We start from the raw sequence: 23793 nt of genomic DNA on the forward strand, positions 1-23793 counted from the left end.
CAAATTGGCTTGGCCTTCTTTATTCTTTTATTTTATGTTATGTCAGAAATGAAGCAGGAAAGCAAGGCAACCAGGCGAGGCAGCTTATGTACCCAGGCCTTAAAATCCTAATGGCTAAGTACTACCTAATTAAAATGCGATCTTTTATTTATTCTTATACATAAATTTAGGCTTCGATAAGCATGAATTTCTCATTCTGTTCGTACCTTAAACATATCCAACGTTTGAGTAAAGTTTTCTGTCATTTCTGATAGAAGAATAAAGAAAAATGGAAACTTGGCAGCACTTTGTCGGAAACAAATTTCAACAAATATCCCTTCGCAAAACAACCACCTTTTGTATGTATCTAACAACAACCCAGCAAAAAGTTTGCATCCGCGGATGCAGTTGAATCACTACAAGTGTACAGTACATTTGCCGTTGGAGTACATCACAGCAAAAAATTTTGGGAGTTGTGCCATTGGAGCTATGATTTCACAACATCTTTCGATGTAGTCCAACAGAGTTATGAAAAATGCACTACGTTCGATACATTTTATAAGCATTTGCTGTAGAGATCCCTACAGAAAAAAACAGTTGGTTGATCCCTACACATTTCTTCAAAAGATAAACAAGAGTGTATACATTTCGAAGAATTTGTTATAAGATAAAGAAATAACAACTTAAGTTGCGAACATTTTTGCGGTAATTCACGAGACGGAAATTTTTAATGGAGTGGAGTTGGAGTCCATGTCGAAAGCTGAACTAGTGATGGGAAGGCAAAATAAAACAACTTTAGGATGATGAAAGAAAATCAGATGCACTTGGATTAAATCGAGAACGGAGGAAGTAAGCTCAATTGTGATTGAATTTAATGGATTTTTTTTAATTTGTGTTGATATAATAAAGTTCTTTGTGTTCTTGTTTTACACATATAATAAATGCATTTTATTTATTTTGGGATATTTCGTAATGGCTTGCATTAATTATTGCATCTTTGGACTGATTAAAAATGCAATCCGAAGAGTGCCTTTAAATTCAATCTAAAACACTACATCAAAAGCTGTGATTTGGATCGAAAATGGAGTACATCCTAGCTGTGTGCTGTGTAAGCGAAATGGAGTGCATCCTAGCTGCGCGCTCTCTTGTAAAATTTTTTTGTAGGGATCTCTAATGCATTTGCTTATAAATTGTATTTTTCATAACTCCGTGTGGACTGCGTCGAAGGATGTTGTGAAATCATAACTCCACAAATGGTAAAAATGGTAACCGTCAGGTAAGTAAAGGAACACAACTATTCATACAATAATGGTGCCAATCTTCTAACATCGCCTTGATCTATAGAGCCCTTGACGAACCCATTCATGTTTCGATCTGTAAATCCAACTTATCCCATTCATGTTTCAATCTATAGATCCATCTAAACCCAACAAAATATTGAACAAAAAATATTTTATGAAATTATCATAGAAAAATAAAAAAAAAAATAAAAGATAAACATGATTTCGTTTATCTTATCCGCCAGTTAATGTGTTTATTATAAAGTGTGCATAGAAATTTGCGAACATCTTGTCGAGCAATCTCTGTGACGAGAAAAAAATAGAAAAGAAATTTCGGAATTTATTTCGTCTATCACTGTGTTTTGCTTCACAAACAAATACATAAAATCAGCGTAGCAAGCAAACAATAAGGAAAAAAAGAAAAGGTAAGGCGACGTTGAGGAAAAAAATATAAACATGTTTTCCATCGATTAGAAATGTTTTATTGTTTGATATGTTTATTTATTATAGTCATCATCGTGGTTGTTTGTTGTAATGATGGTGTGTGTTTTGGTATTTCCCTAGAATTAAGATGAGTGTTTTCAGTTTTGGGTGCGACGAGACAACAAGACACAGTAAACGATGTGAATGAGTGATACTTGTTAGTTTTGATGCCGTAGGGCATAACTCCGCTATTGAGATCTGTAGGTGAGGTTTTAGGGGTACATTTGATTTAAAGCATAAACAACAAAGTTGTTATCCTGCATCATTTTTGTGAATGTTTGCCATCTAACAACTCTTGTAATTATGTTAAACATGTACATAGGTCAATGGTGGGCAAATTGCGAGAGACTCATGTATTTTTTACACTTTTGTGTATGAGGCCGACCATTTCTGCCCAACAGTAACATAGGTATTTTTCAAAAAAAAAAAAAGGACACTTGCCATTCCGTTTCTATGGTGTTATTTAGTACATACCTTGCCCTTAAGTCCAGTTTGGAGTACGGTCACGAATCATTCGGGAAAGGTTATCTTAGTCACTTGGGTTTATGATTAGACGACTATATGGAAATACGGGGAAGTTTATACCTCCAAACATGGGTCCAAAAGTTTTACAATAAACTGCAGTCACACACACCAAAAAATAATCAAACGGCTCTTCTAAACTAAGCTTACGAAAATACACGAAGTTTCCGAATTTATAAAATAGATTTTACGAAAGAAAATTGAAGAGAACGTGACGAGCATAATTGGACAAACCGAGCACAAATATATTGGTCCTGGGTCTTCGTCCGCCCCGGCACGGACCAAATGAATCCGGAGACGTCATTCCGGAATATGCTGCTCCCAACACAGAAAAACGAAACAAATACAAACATATTTAGGCATAAGTCGAGTTTAGGGCCCGGTCACGGATCTTGATGACATACCACAGATAGAACCTCCTGAGTAAAACGATATACATACATATGTACATAAATGTTGCCTTGCCAAGTACATACTTCCCGACCTTTAAATTTCTGTAAATACCAATGCAATATTGGTATCATTGTGAAGCTTTGAAGATTTTGATTGCAACTAGCGGGTGTTGGAACAACTTTCCATTTTTAAAGGGAAAATTTAACCCGCGTAGCCGGTGTTGGACCCTGTCCATTGGTAAAAGTCTTAAATTCCCTGTCGAATGTAGCCACGCTTTTAAATTTCGAAAGAAAATTTAACTGCGGGCTCTACTTGGGTATTAAAAATGTCTTTGGTGATTGTGGAATTTTGAAGGCCAATACCTCGGGAAGTATGGACTTGTGCAAGACAACATTTACATCGTTATAATCAGGACACCAAGGGCTATCTGTGGTATACATATTATCAAGATCCGGGATCGGGCCCTAAACCCGACTTGTTCACATATGTACACTGAGGTGGCAGTCGTTGGTCGGAAGGCTGATGTTGTGTGTTTTCCGGTTAATCCGGTACTAGAGATCCCTCTGCGTGGGATTGCCCAGGCTTCGGTGAGATGCAATAGATGTCATGAGTGGGTGCATCTAAGCGGTTGCGCTGGACTTGTCCACGTGAGGGACTACGAGAGGGACTATGTTGCTGCATGCTGTGTGAATACAGTCCCTAGTGAGTCGCCATCGGATTATGAAACTCCCCGCAGTCCCCTCGACAGCAACGGCACACGCAGCCTTTAACAGCAGCCTTTGTTGTCCCAATACCAGAAAATGCATTCTTTTTGCAATTTAATTGCAATGGACTTCGAGGTAAGATCGAGGAAATAGTAGATTTCAACGTGTTAAGGAAGGATCGCACCAGAAGTGGAGGTGGAGGATTAGCTTTCCTATTGCACCAATCTGTTCAATACAGACCTATCTCGCTTGAGCCTGTCTCTAATGACCCGTACATAGATGTATGGGGGTAGCAGTCAGGTATGGAGCTGCCGAGATATAGTTGCTGAACGTATACATCTCGCCGAGAAACAGCTGTATCTGAGATTAGGAGCCTGACATTAGCCCGCTTTTGGAAGGTCATAATCGTCTGGTCCTGGGGGACTTCAATGCGCTTCATGAGATGCGCTGGCTGAGCAGATTGATAGCTCAACGTTTTGCACGGTCAATGAGGACGCCCCTACCAGAATTAGAGGAGAGTGTCACAGTTCCCCAGACATAACCTGGTCTGACAACTGACGTTACCTGGCAACTCGACATTTCCCTTGGATCAGACCATCTCCCCATAATTGTCTGCATTAGCAGACCACCCGATTTCATAACCTCTGGACGCCGCACATTCGTCAATCATGGGAAAGCTGAGTGGCCGGCCAAGTTTCAGAGAGTTCACCAATCACTGCTTCAGAGGACTGGTCAATCGCTTCTGATGTTCGAGTAGCGGAAAGGACGTTCCGAGACATCATCACTGCTGCATCACTCGCCATATACATACCTGCTGGTCAAATACACGAAGTAAGACCAAACTTCCCGGCAGAGGCGACGGGGTTAGCAAATGGGAGCTGACACTGGAAGTCAGCAGGCTGGTCGGCGAGCATACGAGGAACATGTGGTTAAATCATCTGAAGAGTTGCAATATTGGAGACGGTATAAGTGAATTGTGGGCAACGGTTAAGTCACTCTCGAACCCTGAATGGAGGGAAGAAAGGACCTCACTCAGGTTCGGCGACGTTACGTTGACTGACCCGAAAGGTGCGCAAGTAATTTCAATCGACAGTTTGTCGAACACCCCGAGAATGACATGGTGGAGAGAAGAGTATAACGTCGCATAAGATATATTCCTGCCCAGGATGAACCACCACAGTTTACAATAGATGATGTTGCCAATGCCATCAGAAACGCTAAATCATCCAAAGCGTTGGGCCCTGATGGAATCTCCATGGTAATGCTGAAGCAGCTGGATGATCCGGGAGTGGAGTATCTCACTGAAGTTCACAAATTGTCGCTAGCCACCCTCATTGTTCCCGAACTCTGGAAAATGGGCAGGGTGGTCCCACCACGGAAGCCCTACAAGGATGCCAGCAAAAGTGAATCGTACAGGCCGATTTCGCTTTTGTCGCCCGTAGCAAAGACCCTTGAGGCCTTAGTCCTCCCCAGTATCAGAGATAGCTATCAAGTTGCCGATCATCAGCATTGATCCCGTAAGCAGCACAGCACGACAACAGCGCTGCACGTCATTACCACATATATTTGTCATGGACTCAACCAGAGACCGCCGTGTGATAGAACAGTGATGGTGGCGCTTGACTTATCAAAAGCTGTTTGAGGCACACCACGCTGTTTGAGGACATTGAGCAGACAACCCTCCGGCCAAGCTTGAAACCTTGGATAGTCAACTATATGTGTGGACGCCAGTCGTACGTGGAATTCAGGAACAAGAAGTTCAAACCCCGTAGAGTGAAACAGGGAGTTGCCCAAGGTGTGGTAATATCTCCGAACTGTTTAACCTCTATCGGGATCGTAATATATGCGGATGAGTGCACGATCTCGGCGTCAGGTACTTTCTGTGACATCTGCTAGAGACTGAACTCCTATTTAACCGATCTTACCACCTTTTCCCACGCGAGGAATATGCAATCCGCCACAAAATCTATAGCCACTCTGTTCACCACATGGACGACGCAGTTTGGAAGAGAGTTGAATGTCGTGGTCGACGGTAGCAGAATTCCCAGATTCAACAAGGTGCCTCCTCAAGTCTTCAGTGGACCATCTACATGAGAAGACAAAGATTCTTCCAGTGCAGCAACACAAAGAGATGCTTACGTTGCAGCACTTGCTTTGGTGTTACCGTGAGAGCCATCTCAATCACCATATCATCTGGTGGGCAGGCTCGACGCATTCAGGTCGTGGGAGAGATTCAACGATACAGGAGAGAACCCCCAAGATCAACAGGCATATCAAGCAGGTTTAAATAGCATTCACACGGACGCAGTTGCTAAGGTCATAAGCAAATATACAGGTATGTCACAGAAACCAATTCCGATCGAAAGTGGAATTGATTCCGTATTTAGCTTCTTCAGAAACCGAAAAACGAAAAATTCTTTCGGAATGAAACCACTTTTAGTTTATCAAGTGGAATTGTATTTTTTGGTAACATTTCACTTTAAAACACTCCAAAAGCACTTAAAAATAATAAAAATATTGTTTTATTAACAAAATCACATTTAATTTCATATTTTTTATCATTTTATTAAAAAAATCGCACATTTTCATTATTTCTCATTCAACGAAACCAATTATTAACAAAGTATCGCCACATAATTTTTTGTTGTAAATTTGTAAAAAATAAACAATCTGGCATTACGAATGATAAATGATAAAAGAAAGCAAAAGAAGAAAGAACTCAAACAAGGTATTTTTCAATGTTACGTTTATTACTTTGTGCCTCGATGAAAGTAACAATAGAAAAATTGAAATTCCAATAAAAATTAACTTTATTTTCGCACAAACAAACTTTCTTTCAACAGAATTTTTTCACAATTCCCACTTCTACACTGTTTTCTAATCATATGTTTTTGTTTTGTTTCTTTTAATTCCTTTAATGTTGCCATATTTATACTAAATAATACGATTTTCGAAATTCATCAAATCGATCGGAATCTGAAGAAGCTAAAACAAAAACGATCGAAATGAAATTACGGAATTGAAACCATTCCGATCGGAATCTGTGACATGCCTGATAGTATGAATAAAGTCATCGGAGTACATCCAACATTTATCGCAACTGAGGAGCGTCAGCTGCCACGACAAACCACAGTAGTTTTGGGTTAACTACGCTCGGGATATTGCAGTCGCCTAAATTCTTATTGGACAAGACATTTGCCCAGTATGCGGCATGGGCCCACACGACACACTGCACCTTTTCAACTGCCCCGCCAAACACACACATCTATCTCCAGTGGATCTGTGGGTACATCCCATCGAACCAGCCACTTTCCTGGAAATGGATATAGACCTAGAGCCAGATTGAGCAAAAGAACGAACACACAAACCTACAATAATAAACACTGTTACAACAACAGGATAATGGGAAATCCTAAATTCCAGAATGAAGCCGCCATCCAAGGCCAGGGGTCTTAAACTGGGCTTGTTCCCATAGTATGATACTAATTTTATGGATGTTCTGATCATGATATAAACCCAAAAAAAATTAAATAATTTTACTCTTAAAACATAAAATATAGGCAAACAATGCCGCTTAACTATCCACAAAGATAGTCACCGGTTCAAAGATCTCTGCATTCACACTTCGTATCAATTCTGCTGCCCTCGAAATCGCAAAGATTTCAGCCTGGAATACACTACAGTCGTTATCCGACCTGTAAGAATATTCAAGATCTAGCCTTTCACAGTAGACACAAGCCCCGGTAGCTTCTAACATCTTGGAACCGTCTGTGTAAAACCCAGATCGTCCAGAGGATGATTACTACCGTTCGTCTCTACTATGGATAACGACATCTACATCTCAAGACTGGTGATATATAGTCGCTTAGTTTTCCCCTATCTATCGCAGCTGAGGAGCGTAAGCTGCCAAGAAAAACCAGAGTAGTTTTGCCCCACAACATTCGGGATGGTGCAACCTCAATAACAAAAAATCGATGGGGTATCCAATAGAATATCAACACCACATACAAAGGCGGGATGGTGCAACCTCAATTAACAAAAAATCGATGGAGTATCCGATAGAACATCAACACCACAAACATCTTGGAAAAGTCTTTACGATTTAGAGACAAAGGACCAAGGTTTGCAAGACAGATCTTCTTTATCAACAGAAGCAACAGCTGCCAACTGCGGTTTTATGTGCTAGAAACATGAGTTACGGAATATCGGCTCAACATTTCAATATTTTGCAGAACTGCTGCCACAAATGCAAATTCTAGCAGAGAAAATAAACGCTCCTTAGTATTTTGAGGCTATCATAGAAGCAATCATTGGCTCAAGAAATATAGGAAATGTTAAAATGTATGTCATATGGCTGCCTTTAGCTGCACTACAAAAAAATCCATATTTGGTATTGGTAGGCCATTTTTGTTACGAATGCAATGAAATTATGGGGACAAATTTCTGAATATACGAGTAAACTGGCTATAATAGAGATCAGGATCACATTTTAGTCATTTATATTTTATTTATATAGTTATTATTATATTTACTTGCAGTAAATACAATGTTAATAAGACATAGCATTGGCTACAATGGCCATCAGCTAAAGTCGTTTATATATTTGTTTTCATTACTGCTGTATGTTTTTGAAGGCTTCCCTGTCTTGGGTCACTTTTTTGCTCTAATTTCCTTATTTAACAATTTTTATTTTATTTTTAGGCATACAACAAACCCCAACAATAATTGCCAACGTCTTGCCCTTTGCAGAAATTTGCTGAAAAATGGCACCGTTGGCCGGTTCATCCTTTTCAATAGACACCTGGAAAAATGATCCTCCAGATGTTGAACTAAAATGTTTTCTACCAAATGGCATTTTTCTTTGCTTGAATGTACCTGCAACAACCACAATACGAGAAGTAAAGGCAGTAAGTAAAATATACAGACAATTCCCATCCTTCTCTTAATTACTTCATTTCTTCAACTTCTACTGCATTTTGTTTGCTTTGCAGGAAATGGTCAGACAAGCTAAAACATACCCTCTGAATAATCTAATCAAAGATGCATGTGATTATGAAGTTAGTGGCATTTCGGCAATTGCATTGGTTGAGCCATTTACCGATGAGACCAAACGCCTGTGTGAATTACAGCCTTATTTTTGTCTATTACGTTTGGGAGAACGTTCCGAAACCAGCACAATATCCAGTGATTATGAACTATCAAAATTAGTTAGTAATATGATTGGTAAATCATTCGAGGACTATAGTGCCCAACGCAGCCCTGAAGAGGATGATTTTCGACGAAAAATGACATTGCTATGCGATGAAATTGAATTGGAACGTTCCAAATATAGTTGGTATGAAAAACTGTTATATGAACATCCGTTGCGATTGGCAGATACACCGGAAATGCCAGAAATCATACGGAAGCGATTTCGAAATTCAAATTTTTTAGTAGTGGTAAAATTGGAAAATGACGAGACATCATTTACGATTTCTGTAAATGATCAGCATACACCAAGAACTTTAATCGATTCGGCGATATTAAAAGTTCGTAAATCACAAATAAAAGTCAGTGATCGTGCCACGGATTATATTTTGAAAGTTCGTGGTAGAGATGAGTATTTGTTTGGTGATTATCCTCTGATACAATTTATTTATATACAGGTGAGAAATAATATTCACAATGTTATAGGAATTTGTATCTACTTTTTGTGTTTGTTTTGCCTTTATAGGAAAGCCTTTCCGGGTCCGATGTACCCAATGTAGTTTTAAAAGCCATCAATACCTTACAATCGTACATTAGCTATAAACAAGAATTGAATGCAGCCCCCAAACGACCACCAAAGCCGGAAAGCTTTCGCCACCCCTCAAACGAAATGGTAAAACGCAAAGGTAAATGCTCTTGGGAGCTAAATCAACCGTTCCGCTTACGTTTACATCGCATCGATAATGTTAATTGTGATTTGGTACGAGGTGATAAAGTCGGTGTTCACATTGGCCTATATCACGGTGAACACAAGTTGTGTGCCCAACATTCATTCGATATTGCCAGCAGTAATAATCGTTCGTTTACCTTTGAAAAAGACATTGTCTTCGATATACCCATACAAAACTTGCCACGCATGACCCGACTATGTCTGGTCATTTATGAAGTTACACGATCATCACGCTCCAAGAAATCCTCAAACACCAGCAGCAGTAGTACCCTACTGAAAGATGCCAATGTTAATATCAACTCACTGGCCTGGGTTAATACAACGGTATTCGATTATAAGGAACAACTAAAAAGTGGCTGTTTATCTCTATACACGTGGACATATGCCGACGATATACAATCAGATGAAATATTTCATCCGTTGGGTACAATTGAACCAAATCCTCGTAAAGATGAATGTGCTGTTGTACAGCTAACATTCCATAGTTATGAATATGATTATATACAATATCCCTCCGAGGAGACGGTATTACAGTATGCGACGCGTTTGGCGGCCTGTAATGAACCACTCGGTCGCATAAAATCACAAGATTGTCCGGTACCATCATCGACAGCAGCTGTCAGCAAAGTTCTATCCCAGTATTCTCGCACATTTAATAAACTCTATGAAATGCATGATCAGGATCGTAATGATATATGGGAGAAACGATATATCATTAAAATAGAAGAACCCGAAGAACTTTCAATACTTTTGCATTGTGTTAATTGGAATAAACGTGATGAGGTAGCTGAAATGTGGTATCTATTAAAAGAATGGCCAACTATATCAGTTGAAAGGTCATTAGAACTGTTAGATTATGCCTATCCAGATCCAGCAGTTAGAAATTTTGCTATAAGATGTCTGAGAAATTTAAGGTAAGCATGTAAACCCACCCACCTCCACATCGGATTAGTAATTTAATTTTTTCTCCTATTTTACAGAGACGAAGAACTGCTGTTGTACTTGTTGCAATTGGTGCAAGCCATGAAACACGAATCTTATTTAGACTGTGCCCTTACCACATTCGTATTGGAAAGGGCATTACGAAATCAACGAATAGGTCATTACTTCTTTTGGCATTTACGTTCCGAAATGCAAACACCATCAATGCAGACACGTTTCGGTTTATTGTTGGAGGCATATCTGAAAGGTTGTAAGCCACATGTACCTTTATTGCGTAAGCAATTGCAGGTACTGGAAAAACTTAAACAAGGTTCAGTGTTGGCCAAGAAAGGTAGCAAAGAAAAAGTTCGCAATTTGTTACAAGAATTTTTGCGAAATCAACGAAACAGTGGTGCCTTCCTAGGCATACAAAATCCTCTGAATCCCAGCTTTCGCTGTAAGGGTGTAAAACCGGAGAAATGCAAAGTTATGGATTCTAAAATGCGCCCTCTGTGGATTGTGTTTGAAAATGCCGATCAGAATTGCAACGATATTTATATTATATTTAAAAATGGTGATGATTTACGACAAGATATGTTAACCTTACAAATGTTAAGAGTTATGGATCAATTGTGGAAAAATGAAGGGTAAATGCTATACGTCACTTTTTTGTATTTACTATTAACCTCCCGCTGTAATTGTCTTTTAGCATGGACTTCCGCATGAACATTTACAATTGCATTAGCATGGAACGTCGTTTGGGTATGATCGAAGTGGTATTAAATGCCGAAACAATTGCCAATATACAAAAAGAAAAAGGTATGTTTTCAGCAACATCACCATTCAAAAAGGGTTCCCTATACAGTTGGCTTAAGGAGCACAATAAAACCGAAGAAGAAATGAATAAAGCCGTTACCGAATTTACTCTCAGTTGTGCCGGATATTGTGTGGCCACATATGTCTTGGGTGTAGCTGATCGACATTCAGACAATATTATGGTTAAGAAAAATGGTCAAGTAAGTTTTTTCTTTTGCAAGAAAATTTGAAAGTTGTTTATTTTTCATTTTCTTCTTTCCATTTTACAGCTTTTCCATATAGATTTTGGTCATATTCTGGGTCATTTTAAAGAAAAATTCGGTGTTCGCCGTGAACGTGTTCCTTTTGTTCTGACACATGATTTTGTTTATGTTATAAACAAGGGTCGTGCCGATCGTATGGCCGAAGAATTTAGATATTTTCAAGAAATGTGTGAAAAGGTAAGTTACATTCAAAAAGGTGCATAATAACACACATGTGCAGAGTACCCTGTAACACAATTTGATATATAAAAGATTTTTAGGCTACAAACAGGTCAGTAGAAATTGATAAAACACTCAGCACATTATTAGAAGATAAATCAACGTATAAATTAATTAGATAAGATTCAACAAAGATTGGGTTCCACCTTGGTGCAATGGTATGCACACCCGCCTTGCACGCTGAAGGTCGAAGGGTTCGATTCCCCGGCCAGGTAACATAAAAAAACTTTTAAATGGCGGCAAAATACCCCTCAGTAATGTTGGCGACATTTCCTGAGTATTTCAGCCATGCAAAACTTCTCTACAAGTGGTGTCTTAAGACACGCCGTTCGGACTCGGCGATAAACAGTAGGTCCCATATGATTGAGTTAATATGAATCGGTGCACCCCGGTGAGAAATGTCTCCCTTGTCCCTTCTGGGATGTTTGTGGAACAAGAACATAAGATTCAACAACAAAACTTCAACGACAAAACAATAACAGCAGCCGAACTTGAAAAAAGGGACATTGCAACGCAGTGGCAAAGAATTTAAATATTAAATAGTGATACCGTGCGAATAGTCGTATGTTATTACAGAAAAAATATAATCGTGGAAATTATTAAAGAAAAAGTAATCGTGGAATTAATTATTAAAAAAAATCGTTGAATTATTAAAGAAAAAAGAAAATAATCGTGGAATTATTAAAGGAAAAAATCGTCGATCACGGATTAAAAAATAATAATAGAATCACAAAAGAAAAAAAAAATAACGGATTAAAAAAATAATCGTGGATTTTTAAAGAAAAACTTTATCACGGATTTAAAAAATAAAATTTTTAAGGAAAAAATAGTCGTAGAGTTTTTGAGGAAAAAAATAGTCGTGGAATAGTCGTAGAATTATTAAAGAAAAAATTATCGTGGATTAAAAAAATAGTAGAAATATTAAACAAATCGTCGAAAAATCGTGGAATTTGTTTATTTATAAAATTTATCTCATATTTAATAAAAGATAAAATGGAAGTATGGCAATAGCAGTTTAGACCAACAGCTATCCAAGTTAGTTACATAGTATTTTTCTAGTTACAGAATAGTTTTGGTATGATTATAGTATAAAATAGCTATTGTGATATAAATTCGAAAACTGTGTTGATATTTTCAGCTGTAGGAGTTTTAAAGAAAAAAAAAAAATAATCGTAGGATTATTAAAGGAAAAAAATCGTTGATCACGAATTAAAAAAAGAATAATAGAATCACAAAAGAAAAAAATTATAACGGATTAAAAAAAAATAATCGTGGATTTTTTAAAGAAAAACTTTATTTATTTCCTTTATTTGCTTTGTGATTGAAGCCATATTACAATTTGAGGCCAATTTATATAATTACAAAGAGTCCACCCAAATAAACTTTATCTCGGATTAAAAAAAATAATCGTAAATTTTTTAAAGAAAACATTTATCACGGATTTAAAAAAGTAGTGGATTTTATTAAAGAAAAAATTTATTACGGATTAAAAAAAATAATCGTCTATGTTTTAGAGAAAACATTTATCGAGGATTTAAAAAAATAATCCTGCACTTTTTGTTGGGATTATGTTACTAATCCTTATGTGGAATATGCGTGAACCAAAGTCAAGAGAAACATACGTTGTTTGAATTCAAAAGTATTTATTAAAAATGTACGTCTATATCTTACGACTAGTGACAAAAGAAGAAGGAAAATTTGCAAACCGGAAAAAAGAAAATTGTTCGTCAATCATATGTTTAATTCCGCGTTAACAATTAATACAAGATTTAGTACATTTGAGTTGCAGTGTTGTTTTTTATGGCAAACATTTTTTAATGAAAAAATGTTCACGGATTTAAAAAAAATTGTGGATTTTTTAAGGAAAAAGATTTATCACAAATTTAAAAAAAAAATTAGTCGTGGATTTTTTTAAAGAAAAAATTATCAAAATTTGTAATGCGTTCCTTTGCAATGCAAAGTCCATAACATTGGGAACTAGTTACTTGATTTACATATCGTCGGTGTCATGCTTAAGTGTTCCATACGCCATTTGCCTGATTCGAGAAAAACTCAAGTTAATGTTTAAGGCCACACAGGACAAAAATGGTGCAATAATCCAATACTTTAAGAGCTCAGTTCTGCTTAAATAACCTCATAGAATATATCAGTAGTTTATTTTAGTCAGATATCTATGATAGTCTAGAAGTTATGGCCAATTTTTATAATTGCAAAAAGTTGCTGAATTGTTCCATGGAATCTTTTTTTCATGTTTTTGGCAGTTTGTGTCACATGGAACACATTTTGTCACATTTCAACCAAAACACTTTTTATCAATCGTGTTCCACCTCCCTTATATGAAGTGCTACTGTTGATTTGAAAACAAACATTTATTTTTCTCATATAAATACAATATGGACCATTATTATAGGTTTCCTTAACATTTATTTAAGGGATTGTCTACACTTATCACTATTTTTAGTGGTAAAATCGAAAAAAAAAAACGGATTGATATTTTGCATTTCTAAGGTAACATAAAACATTTAACGCGTTTTTCTTATAATACCATTTTTTTAGTCGGTGTCCACACTAGCTTCAAGACGAATGAACGTTTTGCGTATATTTTTGTGGACTTACATCAAAATTTTGTCTTTAAACAAGAGATTTTTTGTTTAAACGATTGATACAATTTCGTTTTCATATAACAATGCAATATTCAAAAATATTTGGATTTAGAAACTATTATTCTTCAGTTTTTAAACCAAGTCCTTTAAAACAGTTTGTTCTATACGCCACATTATTCCGTAACTTCGCAAAAATTGCCAATTTTTTGTTCCAAACGCCATCATTTTTGGTGCGGAACAATTCGTTTTTGTCTCTTTTTGTTCCATACGCCGAACGACATGGATATGGAACTAAAAAGTTCAACGTTGTTTTGTTCCATACGTCAGGCTTTATGGATATGGAACAAAACGACAAGATTTTTTGGGTCACAAAGCGGATATGGAACATACTGGCATATGAATATCCCAGAAACTATAAGAGATAGAGAAAAACCGACCGAAAAAACACTTAAGCATGACACCGACGATATGCGGCTAAGAGATTTTTTAAATGTTTCTGTTGAATTCGCATTTAAACGAATTCATCGGTTACGTTTATTCTTGAGCTTTGGTCGTCATAAAATTGGGGAAGAGTTCTTTGTTTCAATACAAAGAACTAAGAGAACTGATGAGTCCATGTGGCGTTGAACGAAACTAGTATTCTTTGCCTTTCCCGAAATTAAATCAAATTTAACTACATCCCAATTTAAAAACAACAAAACCCGAGATTAAACAGCATTATTTTACAACAATAAAATGAAAAAAAAAAAAAGATCACTGATTTAAAAAAATTAATCGTGGATTTTTGAAAGAAAAATTTTACCACGAATTTTAAAAAATTACTCGTGGATTTGTTAAAGACAATATTTATCACAGCTTTAAAGAAATAAGCGTAGTTTTTTTTTAAAGAAAAAAATTATCACGGGTTTTGAAAAAATTAATCGTGGATTTTCCAAAGAAAGAAAATATCATAGATTAAAAAAATAATCGTGGATTTTTTAAAGAAAACATTGTAGTGGATTTTTAAAGAAAAAATAATCGTGGATTTTTAAAAGAAAAAATTGTAGTGGATTTTTAATGAAAAAATAATCGTGGATTTTTTAAAGAAAAAATTGTAGTGGATTTTTAATGAAAAAATAATCGTGGATTTTTTAAAGAAACAAATTTTCACATATTAAAAAGTAATTGTGGACTTTCTTAAAAAAAGCCGTGAAGTTTTTTAAAGAAAAAAAATAGTTGTGGAGTTTTTAAGGAAAAATCGTAAAACTATTAAAGAAAAAATATCGTGGATTAAAAAAATAAAAGTAGAATTATTAAATAAATCGTGGATGTTTAAAGAAAAAATCGTAGAATTATTAAAGAAAAAATTATCGTGAATAAAAAAATAATAGTAGAATTTATTTTTTAATTAATAAATCGTGGATTTTTGAAGAAAAAATCTAATCTTGGATTTAAAAAAAATCTAATTTATTATTAATGAAAAAATAATCACGAATTTTTAAAAGGACAAACAAAAAAAAAATTTGAATGTAATCGTGGATAATTTAAAGAGAAAAAGAATTAATGTGGATTTTTTAAAGAAAAAATAATCGTCCTCCTTAGATCATCTTAGCTCGATTAATTAATTAATGAAAAACTTTCATAAATAAGGACCGTCATCCTAAAAAGACTATAATAAATAATTGTGGAATTATTAAACAACAAAATAATTGTGGAATTATTAAATAAAAAATAATAACTGTAGAATCATTAAAAAAATATCACAGATATAATTAATCATGGACTTTAAAAAAAATAATAGTGAAATAATAAAAGAAAATAATGGAACTATTAAAAAAAATAATCGTTACGGTTTAAAAAAAATAAAAAGCGGAATAATTAAACAAATATTCATTCATTAATTTAAGAAAAAAAATCCACTATTATGGATTTAAACAAAGTCTAATCGTGGATTTTTAAAGAAAAATGTACTCGTGTACTCGTGGACTTTTTAAAGAAAGAAATCTAATCGTGGATTTAAAAAAATAATCTAATCGTGGATTAAAAAATAATCTAATCGTGGATTAAAAAATAATCTAATCGTGGATTAAAATAAATTTTCATCTAATAGCGGATTTTTAAAGAAAAAATCTCATCGTGGACTTTTTAAAGAAAAAAATCTAATCGTGGATTAAAAAAAAATAATCTAACCGTAGATTAAAAAAAAATAATCTAATCGTGGATTAAAAAAATCATCTAATAGTGGATTTTTAATGAAAAAATCTAACGTGAATTTTTAAAGAAAAAAAATCTAATCCCCGTTTAGATTTAAAAAATCTAATCGTGGTTTTTTAAAGATCTCAATAAACAACTTAGATCTCAATAAACAACTTTCTAGAGCATACGAACTCTGTAGAAACTGTTCTTAAAGGTCAAAATAGCAAAACAAATGTGACTTTTATGTAGGTAGAAATGATTTTTTTATAAAAAAAAAAAAAAATAATCATGGAACTCAAAAATAATCATGATTTTTTTATAGAAAATAAAAATGGTGTAATTGTTAAAGAAAAAATTTAATCGTGGATTTTGAAAGAAAAAGTCTAATCATCAATTTTGAAAAATCAAAATTGAAAAATCGAAAAAGTCTAATCATGGATTTTTAAATAAAAAAATCTACGTGGATTTTTTAAGAAAAAATCTAGTCCTGAACAAATTTAATCGTTTGTTTTTAAAGATAATAATTTAATTGTGGATTATTAAAGGAAAAAATATAACCGTAGAATTATTAAAGAAATATTTTTCTTTTTTATGGCGAATTCAAGAAATTATCGTGGATTTTTAAAAATAATAATTTAAAAATTTGTTATTCTGCCAGCTGGCGGAAAAATCTAAACATTTCAAAAATATAAAGTTCGTTGGGGGAAAGTCCATACTTCCCGAGATATGGTCCTCTAAAGTTCCAAAAATTCCCTTGTGTAAGGCCTGCTACTTGGAAAAAAATTTACAATTTAATCCCATAGTCGTTGTTTTAATATTTTATTAAAGCAACTTTAATTTATTAGTGGGAAAAATTGACGATGTTTACCAAGGGGTAAGGGAGGGAAGACTATAGTTTCAGACCTCGCCACATATTCCCACTAATAAATTAAAGTTGTTTTAATAAAATACATATTAAAACAACGACTATGGGATTAAGCCTGACTATTTTGAAAATCAATTTAAAAGAATATTTTGTTCTCGTGCTCGAGATTTTCTCCTGTCCAGAGTCTCCTATGGTCTTAAGTCTTAAATCCCCGGACAAAGGCCGGCTACTTAGAAAAAATGTATAATTAAAAAAAAAACAGATTTTTCCGCCAGCTGGTAGAATAATAAATTTGTTCCAAAAAAATAATCGTGGACTTAGGAAATTATAATCCTGGATTTTTAAAGAAAAAATAAAAAAACATTAATAATTTTAAAATAACTAATCGTTCCTTTAAGAAAAAAATAATGGTGGATTTTTTTTAAGAAAATAAAAACAATCGTAGATTTCTAAAGAAAACAATAATACTGATTTTTTAGGAAAAATAACACTGTGTGTAATTTTTTAAGTCACATTTTATTAACCGCATTCTGACACTGCAGTGTGATAGAAGACCAAAAAAAACCGGTTTTTCCTATCTCATCAACTTTCGCGGTTAGAGGCTTTGATGTAAAAAGAGGTCATTTTGTCAGGATCATATCTTCCAAACCGTTAAGAAATTTGGTTTACTCCCAGAGGCAATGTTGTAGCTCTTGTCTTAAATAACAAAAATACATAAAGTCTTTCAAACTTCATCTGCAATGTCAAATTTCTTTAATTTTTTCTCGGGTTGGGGTCTACAAATTTCAAACCGATTGAAAGCAAAGAACCAACTACAAAAATGTATCTTAGATCTCAATAAACAAATGTCTAGAGCATACGAAATCTGTAGAAACTGTTCTTAAAGGTCAAAATAGCAAAACAAAGGTGACTTTTACCTAGTTTTCTATGGTTCTGGTCCACAGATACTAAACCGTTCAATATTCAAGATAACAATCAACTACAGTAATGTTGCAAAGCTATTAGCTAACAACTGACTAGAACATACGAACTGTCAGTTAAAGGTTTTTAAAGGTCAAAATGGCAAAACACTTTCGAAAATATTCGATTTTGATACTTTTTTTCTCCGATTCTGGTTCATAGATACCAAACCATCCAAAATTTAAGAATAGAATCAACTACAAAAATGTACCTAAGGTCTTAGTAAACTACTTTCTAGAACATATGAACTTTCTAGGAACGGTTCTTCAAGCTCAAAGTTCGATTATATTTGTCATTGGTTGATTTGTTTGTGAATTTCAGCTTAAAGCGTCATTCCGAGAATGTACATATGTTCAAGAAAGTTGTTTATTGAAATCTTAGGTAAATTTTTGTAGTTGATTGTATTTTTAAATTTTGGAAGGTTTGGTATCAATGGAAAAAGTTGTTAAAAGATGTTTATTGTGATCTAAGGTACATTTTTGTAGTTGGTTGTTTGCTTCAAATTTGATCGGTTTAATATCTGTAGACCAAAACCCGAAAAAATGTTAAACGAAATTTCAACCTGACGATTTGCCTCTGAGAATTATTCAAATTTCGTAACGGTTTGGAACACCGACGTAGCCAGGGGAGGCCCGGGCCCCTCCCGAAATGGTGATTTTTTAGACATTTTTTGTATATTTTACTCACAAAACATCATGTCCGTTGGGCCACCCGAAATGGTGTCGACACGCATTTCTGACTACGTCCCTGTTTTGGAACATATAGTCCTGACAAAATGACCCCTTTTGACATCCTCAAACATTTGGAGGCATATAACCGCGAAAGTTGATGAGATGGGATAAATCGGCGAGACACGTGTCTTCTCTTTATTGGTCTTCTATCACGCTGTGGTGTCAGAATTTGGTTAATAATTTTCGTGTTGCATAGTGCAATCACTGATTTTTTTAAGAAAAAAATAGCTTTTTTTTAGGAAAAAATTGTTTTTCGTTTACAATAATAGGCATCAGCACGGCCTTGTTGATCAATGCGTAATGCAAAAACGACAACTTTCTCGTTGTTTTACCCCCGCTTATTGAAGCAACATTCCTATGTTCGTATTCTTTGCAAAGCAAAGACGACATAAAAACAGTGGTGGATATGAAATTCTTTAGTTCGACTCAATTTGTAGGGTAATCAGCTTTAAGGTCATACAGCAAATTTATCATTTTGTTTAATTTGCTGGATGGGCTTATTGACCTGTTTATCGATATAGAGGCGGCGGCAAAAGGGAACTGATGAAGTTGTTTGGTGACAACTGAAACTATAGTCTTCCCAACCTCCGCCCGCAACTAATCAATTTCATATCCACTGTAAAACATTTTGTTGTTATTCAAATATTTGAATACAACAGAATATGGACTCGAGCTGAAATAAACACAAAGATGAAAAATTTTTTTCTTAAAAAACCAATAGCAAACGAAATCCCTGGAAATCCCTTCCTTTTGCAGTTTAATTGCAACTGTGCCTCTAGGTAAGATCGAGGAAATGGTGGACTGAATGAATAATATGGTATCGGCGGTGTAAGAAACCTAGCTCAAAAAGAACAGCCTTCTAAAGGAAGATCGCACTAGAAGTGGAGTTGCAGGACTATCACTCATTTTACATCAGTCATATCTCGCATATGTCAGGCTCTAATTACCTGTACGTGGAATGAATGGGCGTAGATGTCAGGGGTGGATGCGCCAAAATAGAGTTGCTAAACGTATAACAAGTAATAATGCACTCTAAGGGGTCGATCATCGATAACAATTATCGTTGAGTGGCGTTGCCAGTTGTCAAAATTGATCCACGTATGGCAACTCTCAACTGAAGTTGCGAATCTCAGTTGACGAAGCGGCTGTTTTTCAGCAACCAGTTATTTTCAGTTGCAGGGAATATTTTCGAAGAAAGAAGAAGTAAAATAGAAGGAAAAATAAACATTTTGTTAACAATTATTGATTCTTTGCATCATAAATTAATTTTGTGTATCAATGTGGTGAAAATAACGACAAAGCAGCAGTTCGAAATATTAATTGATAAACTGAGTGAAAATCCAAACTTAGCCCGAGGAGTTCGGCTTTTTGGTGACAGCGGATGAAGCGTGGAGGTCCATTTCGGACAGTTTAAACAGCCATGAACTTCCAACACGAACACCTGAAGAGTGGCAGAGCCTGGATTCACTTTAAAGCAAAGTTGAAAAAGAAAATGCCTCAAAATAAAATAAACTTAAACGACACTGGATAGATACACTGAATTTATTGCCTTTGGAGCGGACAGCAACAAATCTTTTGCAAGTGAATTTGGTGACAAATACAGTAGGTTCAGTTTAAGTACAAATGACGAACATCCTCCATCTATATAGCCAACTACGACAGGGAATTTCGTTTTTGAATAAAAATGGTTTTTATTTTGCCTTTTTTCCTCCTCTGTCAACTTCGAAACGATCCAATTTTGGCACAATTTTTCCTCTATCAAGTGGACAACTTCCTTCAATACTCTCGACAATGTATATTGAGCCATGCAATTGTTGAAATCATTACCATGGGACTTTTGGAAACTTCCGTCCTCCAAGAATCGCAACGCTGCGCACACTTTTAAAAGTGGGGGTATTGCTGTTGATCTGTAACTTTGAAGTCATCCTTTAACGTTTCCACAACGTAACGTTGGCAATCGAAAATACGCATTAAGCCTGAAATAATTTACTCAGATCTTTCCACATGATCATCAGCTCACAGTGCAAATGGCAATTCCAATGGATTCGACTTGTCCCTCAAATTTCTTCTAATAGTTGCATCTATTGTACATTTTCTTCATCATCAAAAAATAATTCCACTGAACTTATCATTTTAAAAGCTTTTTGGCGAATTGTGCCTTTTGGATATAATAGTGTTCGAACTTATCATTTTTTGGGACAGCAAATAAAACTTGACGATCCGAAGATTCAATGGGCAGGTTATATTCCAATCTTGGGTTGTTTTCCAAATTTGCTCGAAAACTCAGCCAAAATATTAAAATATTGTCTAGAATACACAAAAGAGTTATCCAAAGCGCAATTATTTTTAAAATGTTTTTTTTTTTTGCGAATAGAGGTCACAAGTTTGAAAAAACACTGATCGATAACATGTTTATCGATCACCCAGTTGAGTTGACATTAATGGTACAACATTTCGTCTCAGTCGCGCAGACAACTGACAACGCAACTCAAGTTTAGTGGCAATACAAGATAGATCCATAAGTTATAGGTCCAAAATCACCCAGCTTTTTGATCTTAGGGGACTTTAATGCACATCATGAGTTTTGTGTATTCGGTTCCAGTAAATGACCAGAAGGGTATAGTGCTGACTGATAGCTTCACGTATGCACGGTCTATGTATGAGGCACCTACCAGAATTAGCGGAGAGTGCAACAGTTCGCCAGAAATAACAATTATGTTTTCTGCTCTGACAAATGACGTCATCTGACAACCCGTTGTTTCCGTTGGCTTAAACAATGTTCATATATTCGTCTCTATCAGCTGACTGCCCGACGCAATTACCTCTGAAGGTCCAATTCTATGACATTTTACCAGATTGATCCGAAACCGAAAGCGGCCAGCAGCTGCCAACTCTGCATCAAACATATGCTGCTACAACAACAACCACCTCTGAAGCCCACACTTTCAGCGATCATGTAAAAGTTATTTGTCCAAATTTCAGTGATTTCACCAATTACCGCTTCAAAAAACTGCCCAACCCACTGATGTTCGGGTAGCGGAAAGGACATCTTCACATCTTAGTTTTCAAAATTCCTTAATTAGTGAATTTATTATTAAGACTGTAGATGCTTGTAAAAATTGTTGACCAAGTGCAGGCCTATACTTAATATCTAATGTTTACAATTTCAGAATGGTTTCCATTCTCTTCGTTTCCAAGTAAATTCCATGTAATAGGTAAAATTTAAAAAAAAAAATGTTTCTTTTTGGTTCTATTTTATTTTAGGCATTTTTGGTATTACGCAAACATGGCTGCCTTATACTCTCATTATTTAGTATGATGATATCAACAGGACTGCCAGAGCTGTCATCAGAAAAAGATTTAAATTATCTAAAAGAGACGTTGGTAAGTAATACCACATACATACATATACCATGATATTAACTTCTACAAATATGACGTCATTATTTCGTTTTTTTTATATTCTCCAGGTTTTAGAATATAGTACAGAAAAAGCACTCGAACATTTCCGTTCGAAATTTAGCGAGGCTTTAGCCAATTCCTGGAAGACTTCACTCAATTGGGCTTCACATAATTTCTCTAAAAATAATAAACAATAAAAGCACGTTACAACAAAAGTAGTATGTATGTATATGTATCTACACATAAATCCCCAAACACACACATACGCAACCACACCTACCCAAATCGCTGCATGTTCATCTCGAAACAACAACAACAACATCTCAATCAAACATATATGTTTTGTTTATTGTATCTATACACACACAGACACAACACATATGTAGGAAAATAACATATATTTTCTTTAGTTTTTTTTTTGTTTGGTTAATGATCCTCCATCCTCCTTCATCTGCCGCCTGTATATTAAATATATTTATATACATATTTCTTCCTAAACTATTTTTTGTGAAATAGTGTTAAGATGATATTCGAAATAAGATAGAATATGAAAGAGAATTGTTAACAATCGTTGCCCCACAGGTACTTCCGGAAATTAAAATGTTACGGGCATTAAGATCTGGATTGCATTAGGAGATTTTGGAAATTTAGAATTCTAATTAATAGCCCAATTTTTGTACTATCTACTGATTTGAAGGTTTACAAGAAAGTCTCTCAATATACCTTCTTTGCATGGACCCACTCTTATGTGTAACCTCATAAAAAGCTGTCTGCCCATCGTACCGTACCGAACGATTTGAATTATTTTGCTTATATATTGTGAATTGAGTCTCTTACTAGACGGAAACATGTAACGTGGAAGCAATTACCTTTAAATTAAAGCAAACATCTATTTGCCTCCCGGCTGACATGTTCATAGACCTAGAATAATAGCGGAAATTTCTCATCCCATCCACAAGTTTAAAAAACATTTATTTAAAAACTGCAAATTACAACAATTTAATTAATTGCATCCAAATTAAAAAACATTGTATTAAGTTTCTGTTCTTGTTTCGAATGTCATCTTATTTATATCAAGTGTTCAGGTTTTATTTTCTTACTCTATATATATAGTACATATATTATAAACACATGATTTACATTTCATTTGTAAAATCTTTCATAGCGAAATTTTTTTTGAAATAAGTGTAATTATTAGTTTATATTATTGCTATTATTTGCTGTTTTTTGTAATGAACTCTCTTAAGAAAAAAAACAAAAACATAAAAAGTTAAAAAATATACAAATATATTAAGAAAAGATACATAAAAAAGTGTTCAACACAAACTTTAGACTTAAAAGCGAAAAAACAAAAGGAAAAGAAATCAACATCATTATGAATTAACTAAATAAAGGACTCCTCAAATTTAACAAAGAAAAGCAAAAAAAAAGAAACATTCAAAAATAAAACAAGAAAATATTGCGTAATAACAATGAAATTATCTCTAGTTACAATAAAAACAGGAAAACAAAGTGAAACCTATTTGCATTAAAAAAAAAAAACAATAAAAACTAAATAAA

At 34.8% G+C, this 23793-nt stretch overlaps 1 protein-coding gene across 1 annotated transcript; it reads left to right on the top strand.

The window, feature by feature from the left end:
* Window positions 1-1339: 1339 nt before the first annotated feature.
* Pi3K92E (phosphatidylinositol 3-kinase 92E) lies at window positions 1340-23793 on the top strand. The gene is made up of 9 exons (XM_073960553.1): window positions 1340-1684; window positions 8063-8268; window positions 8353-9006; window positions 9075-10192; window positions 10259-10846; window positions 10909-11215; window positions 11285-11455; window positions 22096-22215; window positions 22302-23793. Exons 2-9 carry the CDS (start codon window positions 8125-8127, stop codon window positions 22428-22430), a joined length of 3231 nt encoding a protein of 1076 aa, XP_073816654.1. The 5' UTR covers window positions 1340-1684; window positions 8063-8124; the 3' UTR covers window positions 22431-23793.

The sequence above is a fragment of the Musca autumnalis genome, unplaced genomic scaffold (genome assembly GCF_047663935.1).
Source record: "Musca autumnalis isolate F117 unplaced genomic scaffold, ASM4766393v1 scaffold_1, whole genome shotgun sequence".
Lineage (NCBI taxonomy): Eukaryota > Metazoa > Arthropoda > Insecta > Diptera > Muscidae > Musca > Musca autumnalis.